At 41.7% G+C, this 20,395-nt stretch overlaps 1 protein-coding gene across 2 annotated transcripts in view; it reads right to left on the bottom strand.

Moving 5' to 3' along the window:
* The window catches only part of ARHGAP6 (Rho GTPase activating protein 6), a 311,533-nt gene that overhangs the window by 141,990 nt on the left and 149,148 nt on the right, over positions 1 to 20,395 (bottom strand). The window contains exon 1 of one of the 2 annotated variants that reach the window (XM_053970055.1): positions 15,935 to 16,016. The exons of the other annotated variant lie outside the window; for it this stretch is intronic. Coding sequence (XP_053826030.1) covers positions 15,935 to 15,979 — 45 coding nt within the window. The 5' untranslated portion in view covers positions 15,980 to 16,016. Of the gene's footprint in view, positions 1 to 15,934; positions 16,017 to 20,395 lie in introns of those variants that run through there. 2 annotated transcript variants of the gene reach the window in all.

Here is a 20,395-nt window from a genome sequence, read left to right as displayed (position 1 = left end):
AGGATGATTCTTCCTAACTAAGGAAGTGCAGAATAAAGTTGATTAAGGCAACTATTTGAAAGATGGGAAATAAAAAGAAAAAAGTAAAGCCATCAGCTGAAAAGGTTGCCAAGAGCAGCATTCATCTCAATGAAGAACACTGCAGCATTGATGTCAGCTGCTAAGCTTGGGCTCCATTTATAGCTGGGGTGAGGAAGGGATCATGACAGAGGACATTTTCCCTTTGACTTCAGGCCATGAAATGAGTTCCTGTCATTCTGCTCTCACATTTTTTTCCCTACTGTGTGTGAAGTCCATCCCTGAAGAAGGCAACAAACACAGAGGACAGTTTCTAGGCAGAAACACAGAATAAGGGTGTCCCTCACAGCAGAGCCAGCATCCTTTCCACAGGCAAAATGAAATGAAGGAATAAAACCTTGGATAATTAACAGGCCAGCAAAAGTGCAGTTTCAGCTAAAAGCCCATATATTCATGTTGCCCCAAGAATAAATTTAAGTCAGTAGGAAAAGTTGGTCAGGGCTCTGGAAGAGCTCTTCAGCTGAAGCAGTGAACTGAAAAAACCATCCATCTTCTGAGACACAGACCCTGCTGTGTTCATCTAAGAGGCAACAGTAAGGGGCAGGGTTCCACAGCTCAGGAGGTCCCCCATGTCTTACATTCTGAGATACTGGCCACGGTGAATTCTGCTAACTTTTCAAGTATCTTCCTTCCCAAGAAATCACTTTCCAGTTTCAAGCAATTATGAAGAGTTACAGGCTCAAAGACTGATTTTCTTATAAAAAGTAACAATAAAGCAGAACAAATATGCTTCATTGAAACTTTCAGAAAAAGGATCAGTCCCCTAATTTGCCAGAGGTGCAAGTAATAATTGCACTAGCATGTTTCCAGAGTGCTTTTTATCTCTTTGCTACTGCCATTCTCTTTGAAGAAGCAGCAGATTCTTGGGAGAACAATAATTAATAGCTTCAGTCTAGAGATAATTTCCTCCTGTCCCTCTGCAGTGCTAAATTGCATGAGTCTCCAGGAAACAGAGTAAAGTGGACAATATAAAACCAATCTAAACCTACTACAAATGGGAGAACGATGTGTACCAAAGCAATGGGGGGTATGCACATGTTTAAGAGAGCTCCACAGAAGCTGACATTTCCTTGTCTTTTTTTCCCCCGTTTTCCTTGATGGTCAAACCTACAGAGATTTACTAAGACTAGAAGTACATGTTTCAGAGGTCATTTGGGAAGTAATTTAAATACATTTAAGATTACATACACATAAACCTATAGAAAGTGTAGGTGAGCAGGGAGACACTCCTGACACAAATGTAAGAAACCCATGACTAACAGGCAGGCTTGTCCCACACCACCCCCCAGAATAAGGCTAAATGACAGACACAGTTTTGATCCTGAAGTAGAGAAAACTCACATGTGCATCAAAAGAAGGCACCAGAAAGCAGGCTGTCAAAACTAATAAAGGACCTCAGAAACTTCTGGATGAATTATTTTTATGCCTCAGATCCAGCCTATGTGCTGTAGAAGAGGCACCCTCCTGCAAGCACAGCTGCAAGTCAAAGTACAGCAGTGTAATTCCTGCAAGTTCACCTCTGCTTGACTAATGCACATATCTGGGCCCTTATCTTTTTCTCCATGTTGGAATATTGTTCATTTCCGTAACTAAAGCAAATACTTCTGCTGCTGTCAAAACAGCAACTTTTTTCTTCTTTCTTTTTATTTGATGAAAATTAACACTGGAAAGAGAAGATTTTTAAGGAAAAGGAATTCTGAGAAGTAATTGTACAAAACTCACAGGTGAGGTTTCAATAATATCAACACTGAAAACACCACAACAGTCCATACTCACAACCCGGCATTAGAACAGCAAATCTAAGCTTGCATCAGAACACGGCACGCTGCTCTCAGTTTTACAAGATACAAGAAATGACTGGACGTTTTTAAATGGATAGCTGAAGTTAGTTTTGGCAAGGTGACTTAAGCATCTTCTAGCAAGTGTGAAGAAGATTTGTGGCAACCTCAGGAGGCCAAGCAGCAAGCCTTGCTCGCTCCTCCCATGTGGTGGCCATTGATACCGATGGCTTTTGTTAAAAACCAACTGTGATATGGCGATTGGGTAATCTTGTGGATAATCTGAAAGGAATACTTCCAGCAGAGAATACAAGAACAGTATAAAAAAACATAGGCAACTAATACATTGTAATATACATTCAAGAGACAGAAAGCAGACAAGCTTGTTATTACAAAGATTTTTTTTCCCCAAACAAACATCTTTTGAGCATTGCCCCTTGCTAAGATGATGGTTTGGCTTTCATTTACATGGATATGTCAGCAGGCTGTTTATATGGATGTGTAATTCAGACTCAAGTGCTGCTCTTCAGTGATGCTGATGCCTCAGTGAGCATACAAAAGCTGCAGCTAAAGTCTGGGGGAGCTATCAACCCCCAAGACTAATGAAAACCAAGACATTGGTAAGTAGCTGACAAAACTCAGGATTCGTGGAACACCAGAGGACAAGGGTATTTTTTCAGCCCTTTCTTGAGTGTCAACACAGTTTCTATACAAGGAATTCTTTAAAAGTGTTGCTCACACAGAGCATGTACCAAACATGGTGTACGCTGGCCAAAGGGGCAGTGATCTTACCGCAGCTGCCTGCTGCCAGCAGGAATGGCAGGAAGACATCCAGCTACACCATCAGCAGGACTGCATCTACAATGCCCACCCAAACACCACATTACTTCTCTTGTTTGAAACAAATGTGAACACTCCTGTAGCTCTGAGCAGGTCAGGATAGTCCTGATCCTAGTCTTCATTATATTTACTTATTGATAACCATCACTGAGACTGAAAGTGCCTCTCGTGAGGCTGGGACCATCTGAACTGCTTGTGGCTTAACATGGACAAAAAGGACTCCCAAATGCAACGAATTTGCATCATTACACTTAGAGTTAAATCTATGTCTAAATACCTAAATATGCACTGTAATGAGTCACAGTATTTATTGTTGCCTTGCTCCAATCACCCTGTTAAAGCTGCATTCAAGCTTGCTTTAAAAGAGATCCACAAAGATAGCTAGAGGTCAGTTTAGGCAAAATAACAAGACATTAATTCCTCATGGTAACTCATCCCAGAATAAATGTGACTTCCCCTTTTCCCCCTTGATTTTGCATTCTTAATAGATAAATAGAAATTCTACTGAGTTCACAGAAAACTGAGTAGTATTATCATTACTGGGGAAAAAAAAGCTTCATGGGGGAAAACAGTGAGATGAATCACCAAGAACATAACAAGGTTATTTGTGAAAACCAAGGAAATACGCACACACTCTATTACACATTATTATTTCTAAATGCACCAAAATGCAGTAAGCCCTTTACAGAACAAGCTATGTACAAACTCTGCTCTTGTCAGTTTATAAATCTGGCTTCATAAGCACTGAAACCATCCTCACCCCTTGTCAAGCAGCCATGTGACTGCTGGGATTTTCAGAAACAATGACTGAAACCTGCTCTCTGTTTTGAAGTTTGTTTTACAACACTACCAGACCTCGGGAGCAGAGCTGCGCCGTTTCAGAAAACTTAAGTAATACATACTGTAAAGAAAACATTTGTCCATGTAAAATGAAACCTTGTCTTAGCCTGGCCTTGCACCCTTAGGAGAGGAGCAGTGTTAGACAATAGATCAAACCTACAAGTGTCTCAAACACACAAGACTTACACACACAATGCTATGACAATCTATACAAGGGGAAAAACAAAGGGAGTAATTTTAACATCAATCTTGTACATCTTTTCAGCTGAAGGTCTTCATTTGAATTTGAAGGGTTCAAGCCAAAGCCCCACCTTGCAAAATGACACCAGCGAAATTAAAGGAAATATAATTAAAGGAAATATAATTAAAGGAAATATAATTAAATGGCAACAGCATGAAGATCTGAGCTCTAACAACATCTGAGCTCCCTATCTTGGGACAATGTATATTAACAAATTACACACATAACTTGGGAGAAGAGAAAAACCTTGCTATTTCCTGTGACTTTTGGTGAAAGGCACACTCTAATCTGCAAAGCCTCACATATTTAAGTAAATAGCTATTAATAGCCAATGTATGGTATTTATTTTAGCATGAAAATATATAGAAAATTGATCAAAAAGTGTAAATATTCCAATAGAAGTCATACAGAATGAGTTAGGCTGATAAATGTGCTCTGCATAGAATTTTTATTAAAAATTGTTGTGCATGATCTATAGAGCATCTGTATTTCATGATAGTTCATTTTCTCACTTTCCTGCAAGAGAAAGACTTTAAGAGAACTTTAAAATATGCAATAGATAAAAAACCATCATCAGAAACATGATAGTCAAGGAAAGGAATTCAGTAATACTTCTTAAGCTGGAATTTCAGGCATGAATTCTACATAAAGGGCAAGTGATTTGAACAACTAGTACAAAATAGAGTAAGATATAAGTAAACTCTGCTTAATATCACATGCTAGCTAAAGGAACAGACACTCTATTTGCAGGCATAGGTAACAATTGCAAGGACTTCCTGGCAATAATATTTCTTGTCAAACACTTTGAGGTAATGCTCAAGAGAGAGAAAAAAAAAAGCAGCAGCAGCTTGCTACTAGTCAGATTTCCTCCCTGTGCACACTTTAGTTACTCTTTATTTAGGGTAGGGCAGATGTCAGAACCCAGAATGTCCCTCAGACACTCTTGGATGTTCCGGACCCAGGTCAGAAGCATTTGAGACCCTGGCATGCAGCCAGAAACCCCTCTGGTTTTGAATCTGATCCATGGAACAATTTACCAACCTTGCAGGAAGAACAAGAAATCACAAAAGTTTAGATATTATAGTAGAAGTAGTCACAAAGTGAAAGGAAGGATTTTTGAGTGCTGTACAGGGGGGTTTTAGGCCTTGTACAGAGGGTCTGAGTATTGTACATGGGGGTCAGAAGTTCTAAAACGGAGGGATTTGGGCGTGCCCTGTCCTCCTTCTTTCTCCTTCCTATCCTCCATGTTCTTGGTGATGTTGGCACTCACAGATTGGTTTAGAGTAGAAAGTCACCATTCAATATAGGTAATAGGCATTGGGGAAAAACCATACACATTTAACACGTAATGTGTGATATAAAAGATGGCACCAGTCCCCTGGGCAGTCAGAGGGTGTCAGAGACAGTGTCAGTGTGTGTGTGTGCACCTTTGTCTGACCTGATGAATGGACCGCAGCAGTTCAGGAAGAAAATCTTTTAGATAACATACAATAAACTACCTTGAGACTGGACGACTGAAGACTACTGAGTCTTTCTTTGAAGGCACGGGTTGGAGGAGAGACTTTTCCACCTCTCGGGGTCACTCCAATCTGGGGGTGAGCCCTGGCAGGCAGAAACACTGTCCCCTTCTCCTTTTTCAGTCTTGCTGAGAGAAAAGGAGTTGCAACAGCATAGAATAGTTTTGCTGCACAGCAACTAGTACTGGGTATTATTTGGCAACGCCATAGAAGAAAGAAGAAAAGCCACAGCCCGATGCCTCAGCTGGCCAGATGAACAGGGCCAGCTCCTAGTAAAGGCATCTTTTCAAATTCAGCTGTACAGACCTCAGTGTTGCTGAAAGACAATAAATTTGACAATCAGCCAAGTAATTCTTTCCCAGCACTACACAGAAGATGACTAAAGGCACCTATGACATATTTAAGGGCACAAAAATAGTTCTTGCTTACCTGGGTTTGAGAAAACCTGCACCAACACAAATACATCATCAGATGACTGTATATGGATGATGGAAATGCAGAAAGGAAAAATGATACAAATTGGTGTGACACACAGTATTGAAACAATAAAGTCATACCACTGTAGCAAGGGCCACAGTCTTAACTCAAGTTCAGCCTAATTTAAAGACTAGTAGGCACTATGGCAATTTTAACTTATGGCCAGAAATGCTGTTCTAGTACTGAAGGATTTAAATACGCTCCTGCCATTGTGTATACTCTCTGGAAGTAAAATACATAATTCAGCATCACTGACAACAAACTATCCAAAATCGTGCAGAAAGACTCAGTAACTGGAGACTCCCAAATCTCTCATATTAAAAAATGCTTTCAAGAATACAGTGCTATCAGAAAATAAAGATTTGCAAGGACCACTTCCAAAGCCATGAATCACCTGTAGTGGGACAACTATTGTTCATTAGAGAACTCGCAGCAGGGAGAATGCCTCCCCCAAAAAAATATAGAAGGGAAATCATCAGCTGATCAGCATCCAAAAAGGACAAGAGCATTTCTTCTGTAAATAAATATAAGCAACTCTAACAAAAACATTTGACAGAATAATGTACAATGTACAGAGGACTGTGCAGTTTGCTCTTTTTACCCTTTTTCTCCTCTGTATTTCTGACAGAGGTTAATTATGCCCTCTTGCAACATTTTTATCATATTAAATTCCTAAAATTTAGGAATTTGACATTGCTTCACATGGGCTATGCATTCATGCATAGAAAATCTTGACTAGAATGCAGATACATTCTGGAAGAAGACAGGTAAGGGGTAATGAAGCTCAAAAATTTGCATTTAATTAATCCATTCTCCTGTGGCCTTAGACTGAATTTCAGATTTACATCAATCTAAATCAGACCTTGTGAATACATTTTGGGGTAAAACACACAAAAATAAAAAACATTTTAAAAACCACAAGTATTTATAGAGAAATTCATATTATCAGTCCTCAGTAACTCTGAAAACAAAGCTCATCACTAGCAACTTCATTTCTTCCAGCTACGGTGTCCAACCGCAGGCTCAGTCAGCCACAAGAAAACAAAGCAGCCCAGAACAATGAAGTAGCAAGATCCTTGCTCAAGAGATTAAACTGTGACTATGTGCCCTGAGTCACAACTGAGCAGGAGTTCACTTTCTGCTGAAGAAGGACTGTGAACTGACTCTGGAAATCCCAGTGGCTTTAAATCCAAAACTACCAGGTCATGCAGGGAGCCAGATTGACTCATGCACTTGTGTGACACTGTAGTTTTTACTCCTGGAAAACTTAAGCTTGTGTCCATCATGTACAACTGGAAGCGAGCGGAGCAATTCTCAGCTGCTCACAGTTCGTGTCACAGCTGGCAGTCATCTCCCCTGTTCCTCCAACAGGCAGCTCAGGTAATTCAGCTTTTGAGGTTACCAGGACACAGGTCAGGAGCTCCCCTGCTCCTGAACTAAACAGAGGTGTTAGAATGTGCTGCCTGTCACCCAGACAATGCTGAGAGCTATGCACATGCATCTCTCCAGTGAAAACCCACCACTGAGATATGAACCTGAGCTCAAGACCTGAACACGTTGCATCTCTCACTGCAGGGGCAGTCCCTGAGGCTCACATGTGCCTCTCATGGGTTGAAACAAAACCCCCTGGTCATTGCTGCTACCTCTACTTGTGCAAGACACTGCAGGCACCACAAGTAGTTAGAGACTCAGCAGCTACAACTCTGAAAGACATGCACCCTCCAGTTAAAAGTCAAGCCATATACTTCCCCTCCTGCCACCTGTTCCTACCATTTGTCCAGATGTGCTCAGAGGACAGAATAGGCTGTGAACTCGACAACAAAAGCATTCATAAAGGAGACCACAGAAAAATCTCCCACATCTGGGAGAAGGAGCAACCAGCTAATCAGCGGGTTCCTCAATTACTCATAGAGATCTCTGCTTGCAAACAAGAAAATCCCTCTGACATTCTACTACAAGTTCCTCAGTGCCATACTCTGCAGTAATAAATCACTCATTTTTATTTAAGATAACTTTCATAGAAATTGGGAATATTTCCAACATTCAATATGTGCAGCTACAAAATCTGACATTTAAAGGGATACATAATAACAGTATGCAAATATTAATGACAGCTTTCAGTGATACAGAACAAGAACAATTTACCACAGAAGAAAAAAATAAACATTTAAGGCCACAGTACCAGTTAAAGGATGTTTTATCCAGAGGGTCACTGGAATGTGAAACAATTTGCCAAGGGAAACGGAGGGTGTGGACTCTGCAGAAAGTTGGACTCCACATCTGCTTCATGAGCTGGGACATATTTCAAGAACAGGACCAGGCTGCAAGTACCTATGGTTTTCTTCCAGCACAATTTGTTTATGGGTTTGCTTTGGTTTTCATACAGATAGCTCCACATACTGTGCTCATTCAAAACCCTCACCTGGAAAGCAGAATTACATTTCCAAGTTTTTAAGCAAGCTTAATCAAACAATGATCTTCAGATTCTTTTCCACAGCTTGTGTTTAAACAAAGTGCTTTGCAAGCCTCAGGATCTTTATTAATAGGACCAGACTGGAAAAAATACAGTAATCACACAAATGAGAATTTCAGCCAGCAAGGATACTGGATCCATACGCCAAGTCACGTACAGATGAGCGTAACAGGACCTTTTACAAACTAACAGGAAAAAGGGAAAAAATAGTCATCATTAAACACCATTTAATTTAGGTCTCTGCATCAAATCTGACACCCCAAACAACACAACCGACTTTGTAAATATTTAAAACTTTGCAAGTATTATACCTTTATCAACATCAAAAGAAGACAACAGCAAATTTCAGGAGATAAGACACAGGCCAAAGTCTGGGTGAACAGGTATACTTAGTTATACAAGATGCTTGATTTGAAAGCAATTTATCATCTCCAGTAAAAAAAAAAAACAACAAAACAGTGAAGACTAGCTCTCTTCTACTATAATTACACAGAACTGTAGTAGCTATAAAATCATAAAATCATCTATTTCATGGAAACACAGTAAAAATGACCAATAATCAGATTCATATAAACTAATGCACAAAAGTATGAGGTATTATTTTGAAGCAAACAATTCAATTGTATGGTGAAATATCAACAGCCTCCAGTATAATTTCCACAGCTTCAATCACCTGTTTCAAAAATGTAAAGCATCCAAGTGTGAAGTAACAGCTGACTATCCTGCAGGTAGTTAAGATCAGCACTTACTCTTCCTGCATACCTGAGGGCACCACAGCCTGAAAAACCCAAACTGTACGTAGGTTGCCCTTAGCAACTCAACACCAAATACAGTCTATTTAAGTACTGCTGTAATATTCAATTTTCCATCAGCATATCATAACATTTTTTTGATTTAGTAGAGAATATATTCAGAAAATCCTTTTAAATGGGAGCTATCAATAACACTTAGATAGAAAAAACATTACTTACTTTTCTTTTTGAGTCAGCCATGCCTGATAAGATCCAGGTATCTCCCAAGGGAGCACTAAGATCTGACACCCCTTTAAAGAAACTTAATGTGAACCATGTGGATTTGTCAGCATGCTACAGAAAGGCTGTCAGATTCTTTTTGTAAGCAGTACAATGCATGCAGACCTCCTTTATTCCCTAGACAAGTAAAAGCCATTTCACTCCACGAAGTCAAATGTCTTTCTATATTCTCAAATGTCATAGAAAGGCAGCAATAGTGTGGAATTTGAACTCTGAGTACATCTTTTCCAAGTCACTAAGAGTTCAGCTGTATTTCTGCCACAGGTATTCCATTAGAATAAGAGCAGCAAACACACCTTGCACAGAAATACTAGTGGGTGAACAACACAGGTCCTTAGCAGCCAAATTAAAGAAGTTCAAAAATCCCTGCTTACATGATGGGATGTAAAGCAGAGTATTCCTTAGGTGTCATTTTCATTTGAGATTTAAATTCTAAATATATATGAAATTTTAAAGAGCTGTAGCCAGCAAAACTACTTTACTATATATAACTCTACAGAAACAAATCTCCTAAGTACATTTCCTTCCTCACAGTTCTACACAGACATTTGCACATAAAAGGTAACCAATTTGCAACTGAAGATAAATACAAGTAGAACCAACTATCTGTGACCTCAATCATCTTCCATTTACTTCACTCTTCAGGCTGAAAGAAGTGTGAAGACACATCTGCAAATTTCAAAAAGCTTCTGGAGAACAGAACTGAAATACAACCCATCAGCTGGTGTGGGGAATATTGGCTAGGTGGAGTTCAACATTTTTACTTCAGGGTAGTTCTGTATTCACACCACCATCACACCTGAACAATCTCTAAAGGCTAGCATGTGTTTCCACACGCAGGTTTCTTTAGGAAAAGAAGTATTTCCACAGGGAAAGAAAAAAAATTTAAAAGGACCAGAGAACAGCCTTGCTCAAAATCACCAAAAAAGGACATAACAGAGACCGAAATCCTCATCTTGCACTTCATCTACATGGCTAATCTTCATTCCAAGCACAGGTTGCTGATTTTAGCCATGCATGACCTTGCTGCTCAGGCAGACCTGAGCCCAAATCATCACCCTGAAGCTTTGCAAAGGACTAGTGCTGGTTGATTCAACCTTCTCCTGGAGAAGTAGTATCAGCATAAACCTTCTGGGGAAGCACAGCACCACATCTGAGCCTAATGATTGTGTGTCCCTCTGAAGAGAAATGCCTCTGAAGAAGATCCACTCACGTGGGGATTTTATTAAACATCATCTTTGTAAGTACTATTACAAGAACTGTAATTGCTCTGCAGGGACAGATTATGCTAGAGACAGACAGAGAAACTGAATAAAGGGAAGCTTTCCCTCCTGCTGTCTATACACAGGGTGGCCACTTTCTCTGTACTTTAGGCCACTTGTATTCCTGCACAGGATCTGGGGGCAGACTAATAAACCACATCAGTGTGGCTCTGCAGCTAACCTGGCAAGTCCTGCCCAACTCAACCTGCATCTGCCCCCAGTCTTTCACCTGCATATGAGAGGAAGAACAGTGATATCCACATGTCAGTGAAGAGCTCCTAGAATACATGAGGTGTTCAAGAGCTGTAAAAAAAATAGAATCTGATCAGAATGGAAATCTACTTCCTGTAACTTTTTAAAATCCTGTGACACACACTAGCCCCTTGCTTCCTGGATTCCAGCTCTTTGGTGTTAACTCATGGCCACTTTGCACAGCAGATAAAAAACAGCTGGACTCACTTCAAATTCCATCAATCCCAATCAAAGCTTGGTCTTGGTGTTCATACTGAGTGACAAAGAGAGCTCACTTCCTATATTTATACATGCTCTTTAGAGATTAGCAATAAAAGTACTTTCAAACATTGCAGAAGTGTAAGCATGAGTCACCACTGTCACTGGGAATTTCACCCAAATGAAGAATGAAGCACTGGGCTCAACATTCATCAGAAATCATATTCCTCCTTCCAAAAAAATCCAACATGCGTAAGGTGAAATAAGTCCTTGATAAATAAAATCCAAGAATCAGATGCCAGAAATCTGACATTTAACTATTCCTCTACTGCTAATTGCCTCTTCTCTTATTTGGTGAATTTGATTGTTTTCTTCAAAATTTTGTAATTTGAAAACAACACCTACAGAGCAATTAAACTTCCTGAACAAGTTAATTCTGCTTGTGAGTATTCAGGATAGGAGAAAATAAGCAGCTACCTTTTATGAAGGAGAGATGTTTAAGATTTTTTTTTTAGTGGGCAGGAACTTACTCTCCAGCCCTTAACCTCACCAAACCTAAGTACAAAAATACATTATGATTGATCTGGATACACACTGGCCCAGCCTGGTGGTCCTATGCTGTTTCTTGCTGGCAAGACTGTCATGAAGAGAGAGAAACCAGTCAAATGGTCTAGGTGAAGACAGCACACTTATTAGTCCAGTAAGATAAATTACTTGTAGGATTTCCTAGAATTATGGTAACAAACGTGGTCTGCTTGCGGCATGTAAGTTTGTTGTTAAAATCCATGAGTGGCTGAAGGCTCGAGTCATAAGGCAACGTGTCCTGAAATCAGAAACCCAAGGAACTGTCTTTAAAAGTGTATTCTTGCAGAACACAGAGAAGCCCACAGGAGGATGTCAATGCTTGGGTCCTCCTCACAAGGAGATTTTTACTGTTCCAGTTTAGTTTTACAGCATCACCACCAATCTCACTACTCCACCTTGAATTACTCTAATTCTTATGAGGTACAGTTAGCATTACTGCTGGAATATTGGAGGAAAATGTCCAGAAAGCAGGAGGTTTCCTAATGTCATAATTTCTGGTGAAAACTGTTTCTTTTGTTTTCTCCATCCTTCCACGCAGACTCATGGATTTAAGACATAAAGAGGGAGCAGCAAGTCTGCCTATCAACCCAGCAAGGGGTCAGCTGGGCACAGGCTGAGCAAACACACGATACAATTCCCCAGCCATTGCTGGAGGCTGGGAAAAAAACCCTTTCTTTTCTCAAAATACTCTCCAGTGTCTGAATTTGAGGTGACCTCATTATCAGCAATAGATTCAGAAGCTTAAACCAACTCAAAGTTGTGCTGTCCAGGGACTCACATATCCCTTCCACTCTGGATGCCAGAACACCAGCACAGTTTTTGGCCCCAAGAAAGTCTCATATCTTCTCCTCAGATGAATTCCCTAAGGTATCCCTCAAGTCATGGCAGCCACGTCCAAATCCCAACTCCTCCCCATTTTCTCATATGCCCTGGTGGAAGACAGGCAGAGCTTCCTCATCAGGGTAAAGTGTCCTTTCCCTTGAGGGAAATAGTTTCTGGTAAATGTTTCAAGACAAAACAAGATTAAAGATATTACACTAAGATTAAAATGATCAAACCAGATCATTCTCCAAGTTCCAAGAACCACTGAGGGACCAGTTGACTGGGCAACAGCTGAGGCTGTTTTGAGTCTTTTTTTCACATGAAAAAACTCTACACCTCAAGTAACCAATACATCTCTCTGGTGTTTTAGCCTCTCTGGTGTTTTAGCCAAAATACATGAAGCAGCTTTTTAGTTCCCCTATAAAGCCACTAAGATGGAGGAAAAAAAAAAGAATTTAGCAACAAATAAACAAACAAACAAAAAAAAATCCTGAGTCAGGAAGGTGACCATCCCTTTTAATGAAACTATATGAAAAATGTTCCTGGGACATTTGAAGATTTCAGTATCAGTTACAAACACCACGATACCAAAAAGAGCTTTTAATTTAGAGTAATTCAGCCAGATGATTAATGGCCATGTCTAAAAATTAAAGGGTACAGTTGGGCCAGGCAACACACATCAAGAATGAGATATTATTTACCTTTCTGTAAGTTTTAGAAAAGAGTCTTTGGACTAATAAAAAGATATTAGGAGGGAAAAAATTTGTTTCTGTGATCTAATGCAAGTATAACTGTCTCTCAATCTCCATTTTGGTTTGTTTTTCTTACACCTACTCCTTTAATAATATATTTTTATTCATTTTCATCTGGCTGGTTTCTTTTAATTTACTTTTCACTGAAAACAATGTTTCATATTAAAATTACTTCTTTGCTTAGTGGAGTTTTTAGGTAAGTCAACACTAATGACAAGTTCAAAATGGAACTGTGACATAATTATCAGTCATCCCACTCTCACTTAACACACGTAGGATCAAATGTGCTATAGGTGATGTGATCATACCCACTGACATAACAGTCTTAAGCTATTAAGTCTGTGTTTGCATAAGCTATGCTTACAAATACACTAGGAAGCCTCAGAATCACAGTGCCATCCCTGTTGATTTATGGCTACATTATTGTGTTGCACTGGCTATAGCACATTGCAGAGCGCAGGGGCTGGTACAGCAGATGGAATGTCCAAATAACATGAACTTTCCAAGTTTAGCTGACTCTAGCTTGGTCCTGAGGCTCAAATACCCTCCAAGCTGAGAAGCATCAGGAGCACATTCCCCAGTTCAGCATCACCTGAACAAATACTGTTTCCTGTGCTCTGATTACCCCAAGACATGAAGCAAAACAAACAGCTGGGGAAGACTGGGAGACTTCATTCAAAAGCACACTGCTGTTTGGAATGAAGATGCTAGTGCAGATGCTTCCTTTTATGAAAACCATGAAATTTTAATTATCAGTCCTGAAAATCAGAAGAGAAGCTCACCACAGAAATCACTATAATTTCTTCTGCCAATAAATTAATGGCTATTAAATGCTATATCAGTGCATAATTTTTATTTCACAGTTATCAAAACAATCCAAGAACTTGATTTGTATTTACACCAAGTAACTAACTTAATGAGAATGGTACTTCGCTACATTTAAGTGATAATTACTAAGGTCTCAATACAAGAAAGCTCTACAGTCTTAGCTCATCATCAAGTCAACACACTTCTCTTCTTATCTAGGTTTTTCACAGACTCCATGTTAAGCCTATGCATGGATTATGCACAGCATCCAGACCCCAATTCTCCAGGCAAGCCAGTGATACCAACTGTAAATGTCACTCACCTCCAAGATATAACTATGTGTTGCAACTTCATCATTGAACTATATCCTAAAATAGTAAAAAAATACTTTGAAGTTTCATTCTTAGGTGTGCAATTTCCCTTTTGCTGCAATATACAACAATCAAAGACCAGGGATTTTGTCAAAGGGGTAATGGTCATCTGATATGGCTGGCCATCCTTTTTCCCTTGCATGCTTGCTGTCCTGAATTCAATGCACTACCTGCTGCTGGCTCTGGGCATAAAACAGGACTAATACCCAACTGACAGAAACAATGTGTTTGCAACTAGTAGTTAATGGTAGGCTGACAAGCACAATCACAGGAAGCAATAAAAGTTTCATGCTGCTAGCACGTGACGTGACTGGCAGTGGTCTCCACGCATCGAAATACTCACAGCACCGTTGCCCTGTTGAAAGAAGTGGTTCCGATTTGTTTGATGTATGATAATTAGATTCCTGGTGAAATCACTATCACTACTCACACACAGTACCAAAGGTATTTGTTTCTATTAACTAATTTAGCTGACTTACCATTACCTCTAAAAACTCTCATATTATTACAGCAGTTGAAAGCACTAACACCTCCAGTAGAGTGGGTACAAAAATATGTATAGAGACAGACATTAAACCCTGCTGCCCAAAAAAACCTAAGTAGTCTCTTCCAAATTGTTTACAGAAGGTTTTAAAAATAAAAGAGTGTATAAAAAGGAGTTTAATTTCAGGTCCAATACTGAAGGAATCAAAGTGAAGCAAGTAAAAAAAAAAAAGCACATCGCAGTGTATCCCGTAATTGATACACTTAGAAATCCACCAACCCATCCCGCCAATCCAGCACCCGTGCTCCCAGGACCAGTGAAGCAAGCTTGTGACAATTCCCACAACTTTAACAGCAATAAAAGTATTCATCACTGACATGGGTGCAAACGACAGCGGCACCAGCCCTCGCATGCAATAGCAATAACTCGTGCTGGAGTTTATTTATGACTTCAGGAGAGGAGGCAGCTGGTTGTTTTTACGCGGCTTTTTTCTTTTTCTTTTTTTTTTTTTTTTTTTCTTGTCGGAGCAAACGAGAAAATGCTCCTAATAAGGCTGGTGGAAGTGCAGCAGCTTCTCAACAGCACCAGCTCTCGTGAAGGAAATTAAATAAAGAATGGTGTTATTATCTGAACAGCCGCGGGAATGGTGCCGGAATCAGCCACCGAGAGCCCTCCCGGTGCTGGGCTCACCCCCAGCCCGCGGACGAGAGAAGGGGCCAGCGGGGGCCGAACACGGGGCTCCCGGGATCCCCCGAGCGCCTCCCTGAGCCGGAGCGCCCCGCTATCCGGGGAGAGGCTGCACCGCCACCGCTCCTGCCGGCTGCAGCCCGGCTGCCCCGTGGCCGGCACCGCATCGCCCTCTCCTTTATTAATTAAAAAAAAATATATATTTTTATGTCATCTCCAGCAAAGCGCGACACTCCCAGGTAGGAAAGCGGGGGAAAGCCTCCAGCTCGGCGCCCTGCCTGCGGGCTGCACGCATCGAGTCCCCGCCGGGGCAGGACCGCAGCCACCTCCCCCTGACCCGCGGCTCCGCGCCTGTGCGGACGGACAGAAGGACGCTCCCACCACCCCATGGCACACGTGGGCCCGGCCCCGCGCAGCCCCTTCCCGCCCCGGCACTCACCGCGTAGCGCAGCGCCGGCCTCTCGCTGAACACCGAGTCGCCCATGGGCGCGAACGGGCGGGCGGCGGCGCCGCTCCCTCCACTCGGGCGGCGGTGGCGGCGGCGCTGGGCACTGACCCTGACCTGCCGTTCGGCGGCCGCCGCAGCGCTGGGCTCCCGCCCGGCAGCCTGCGGCCCCCGGCGCCCCTCCTCGTAACTCCCGCCTGCAGCCCGCCCCCGGCTGTCCCCACCCCGCCGCGGGAGCCGGCAGCTCCTCGGCAGAGCCGGGCGGCAGCGGGAGGAGGCGGCTCCCGGTGCCGCCGGAGGGGCGGCGGTTTCGGTTCTCCCGCCCAGCGCCGGTGCCTCTCCGCGGCGCTCAGCCCGGCGCACCTGCGAGCCCGCCGCCGAGGGGCGGCTCCGTTCCCGGCTCCGGCAGTCCCGGGCGGACCCCGACGCCGGCTCGGGGCCCGCCGGGCCAGGCGCCCCGCGGAGGCGCTGTCCCGAGCCCCGACCGCCCGGCAGCGGCGGCTCCGGCCGTCCCGTCCCGCAGCCCCGGCGCATCGCGCCGGCCCCTGGCAGCACCTGGAGGCGAGGAACCTGGTCCTGCAGGCGAGGACCTAAACGTGAAGGAGAGAGGGTCAAACAAAACATAACTTTCCTGTTCATGGTTTTACAGTGCGTACTTTTGGTGAACTGGCTCGTGATTCTTTAACACGTAGACTTTGAAAAACAAAATGCGATGTCACGGCCTATTTGTTATTTCATGAATGTATCTTTTCACAAACTGTAGAAGATCAAACAAATTCTGAAAGAAAACTGCATTCTGCTGTGTTATATAATTAGTAGTGACTTCTGTGTGACTTGCCTGGGGAGATTATTCCATCAGTGGAAGTGTTTAAAAATGTATAAACCTCCGTCAGCTAAGCATAGCCTAAGCTGAGCCTAGGTCAGGCTAGATGATTTCCTGAGCCCTCTTTTACTGTTATAATAATTTTTAAATGCTCTGTACAAATCTTGGTAATGGGCAGCAACACCCCTAGTTACTCTCAGTTGTTCTCTGAAGAAGTGGCCTTATTGTAGTGCTGCATGACATAAATGGAATTAATCAATTTTTACTGTTTCCGACCTACAATCTAGGCAAATGCTACTAGCCCATTGCATTATCTCAAAACAGAGGTAGCACAGTACTTTAGAGAGAAAGAAAAAGGTATTTTGAGAAAAAAAAAAAAAAAGAAAAAAAGAAATGTATACAATAACACAAAATACATCCTGGAAAAAGAAATCAGTTGAGCCAAAGTTTTTATGTGCTCTGATGCTGATATACTGTACTCAACAAGCTTCCAGTTATGGATCTTCCATGGATCTTAATTTCTATTGCAGAGGAAATAATTTTTAAGTGTTCCCATGGGCAGTCAACTTGGTATGAACAAAGAACACAGTATCTGCATTTACCAATAAAGTCCATTTTTGTCTCTCGGGTGAACAATCTGTGCTACTCCCCTTCCTGGAAAACAAGGCATGTATTGGAAAGCAGCACCCAATAGAAAGAAACCTTATATAACAAACTTCAAATCATCAGAATCTCCAGGCAGGTAGGCGTAAAAAAAAGGGTAAAAAAATAAAACCCTGAATTTTCTCTTCTAAATTTTCTCTTCTAAATTTTCTCTTCTAAATTTCTACTTCTTATTTCAAGATGTTTTCAGTTGGGAAACTCTGCATATATCATATGCTCTGATTCCCAATATTTGTTTGTCTGCTCTGCAGGTTTGACCACAGAAAGTAGATAAGCAAGATGGGGAGGTTTGTAGGATTTCTATGCTCGAGCTCTGTACCATCACCAGCTTCTTCTAACCACAGAGGCAATGCAAAAGGAAATGCAAAACATTGCAAAAGGATTAAAACAGGGCCTTTGTTTCCAAAGGTGAAAAGAATAGTATGGAGGAGAGCAGAACCCCCAGAGGTAGAAAAGGTAGAGAAGAAGCAAACCAGTAAAGGGAGAGATGTGTAACTTTGAGAAAACAGAGTAATTCAGGGAAAGGGGAAAAAAACAGGAAGGTAAAGAATGCCCTAGAGGGAGAAGCCAGAGAAGGGAAGGACTAAAGGTGAAATTTTGCAGGTCAAACTTGTTACCCCTAGAAACTCATTGCCACTGAAAAGGCGAGTCTGCCTCTCATTAACCCTCTTCATCCCCCTCTTCCAGCCACACACTGCCACCACCTCCCTTCCCTCTGCCTCCCTCAGCCTCCGTGCTTCTCACAAACTAATACAGCAAATGAAGCACACACCTTTCTTTCCATTTAGCTGACTGAATCAGCCCTCTGAGGGAGGAGATGAGTGCCAGAGCTGGCACAAAAGAAATCTGGAGACTGTCTAGTTGGGAGTAGGATACTGGGGGCAGATGAAGAGCATGCATTGAAATGCTTTGCAATAATAACAGGTTGTTACATTGGTGCAGCTAAGATTAAAAATAAAGAATACATGATAAAGAATTGCAGTTGAACTTTTTATGATGACAAGGAAGAGTTATGAGCAAAAATTTACAGTTTGGGGGGTATCAACCCAGAAAAATGCAGGTTTACTAGATCCAGTTTTATTCTGTACACATAATATAAAAAACATGGAGAAAAGATTCCTGTGTCTACCTAGGATCAGAATTTAAAACTAATTGCTGACTACAGAAGGTGTTTTCAAAGGCCAGATCTCAACAAAAGCTTTCTGGATTTTGAACACAAGCTATTGTGGCTGTGATTAGAAAGCTCCCTTACACTGTATTTATGGTGGCCAAAGAGTCTCTGATTTCAAACTGCACAGGGTTTGGAGCCCACCCTGGTCTGCAGTGAAGAGGAACCCACTGAGCTGTACTACTCAGTTGCCTGCAATCATCTGTCCCTCTCTTAAGCCACTTAGCAACCAAGATTTACAGACAGATCTTTCTGGCCATTCTGATTACGTTTTACCCTTTCACATTCCATCCTTATTCACTTATGATGCATTTATGATTCTTCCCTGCTGTTCCTTCCAAATTTTCTTCCTCCTTTATTTACCTGATACTGTGTACCCAAGGAATGCATGCGGCTCCCTTTGGAAAGTGTAAACCTTCCAGGTCAGCTTCTCTTAAGAGAGGATACAAAGCTTCACAGTTAGTTTCCTGTATGTTCATTCCAGGGCAACTCAATCAATTGATGCTTTCCATGATTCCCATGGTGGTTGTTCCTTACACAGCTTTGAGGAGCTGTAATGTGGGCTTTACACCTGCAAACACAGATTTTATTAAAACTGTCACTCGTCTCCTGTGTATCATTTGTCATTGACAACAGAAAAGAAGAATTAACAGTTTCAGCTAAAATTTAGTTACTTACAACATATCAGCTGGGAAATAAGTAGGTAATGGAATCCTACCTACTTGATCATTAGTGAAGCCAAGTTTTGTTTTTCCAATATTACTGAAGGAACTGAGTGCTTTCTCAACAGTAACTGCTAATAAACAAAGGAAAATAGCTACTCAGTTGCAGACAGCACACAATTATGAAACTGGAGAGAAGAGACTTCTCTACTGCCATGAACTTCACCTGGAGCTAGTGACTCAAACTGTCCAATGTCTCATCAGATGAGGCAGGAAAAAGTTTCCAAATGCATCCTGTTTTGGGAGGGCAGCCAGCACGGTCCTTACTGCAGTAAAGGATTTGTCTAACCTAAATGCAAACATCTACAATCTCCATCTCAGCATACCACCCTAGGCTACCACCCTCTTCCACAGGAAGAAACCCACACATCTGGTGTGTATGTATGTCACTCCAAGTAGACATCTAAAGTAGGGCACATAAATTGAAGTGCTACTTCAGTGAGAGTCCCTGACAATTAGGTTAGACTGCTGCCCTTCAGGCATCTGCAGTTAAGTGAGGAGAAGCCCACTTGGGAGACCAGCTATTAAAGCTCAGATTTTTCTGACTTTCAGAAAAGTCCTTAACAGTCTCAGGGCCTTGGTTCTTTGCATTCAGAAAAGCAGGGGCTACCACACAGGTGAAAACACAATCAATATCTTCAGGTGAAAAACCTTAAAGCAAGCATGAAGGTCTTGTTTTGCCTGACATTTCTAATAGTACATGAATGCAGCTTCCATACAGAGGTAACTCCACATCTGGAAAAGACTCACTTCTGTGGCTGCTGAACCAGAGTCAAGAGTGATACTGGCAGCACACTTCTTCCTTGGGAAATTAGCACTTTTCTTACCCTGGCCAAATGTTCATTCGGTTGCTACAAGTAATGGTTTGAGTCTATTTCCCAAAAAGAAGAGAGAAAAGATGACAGACAAGTATATGAAATGCATAAACTTCTATAAACAAAAGCTAGAAACTAAGGAATCAGAATTTAGGGATAATACATTACAAAAATCTTTTGTTCAGAACTTTTTTCTTTTATTTATTTGCTAGCTATCAAAATATGTTGATAATTTCTCACCAGTTTGTAACAGAACTTAGGGAA

The sequence above is a fragment of the Vidua macroura genome, chromosome 2 (genome assembly GCF_024509145.1).
Source record: "Vidua macroura isolate BioBank_ID:100142 chromosome 2, ASM2450914v1, whole genome shotgun sequence".
NCBI lineage: Eukaryota > Metazoa > Chordata > Aves > Passeriformes > Viduidae > Vidua > Vidua macroura.
Note: the sequence above shows the minus strand (reverse complement) of the source record. Positions and strands in the feature narration are given on the sequence as shown.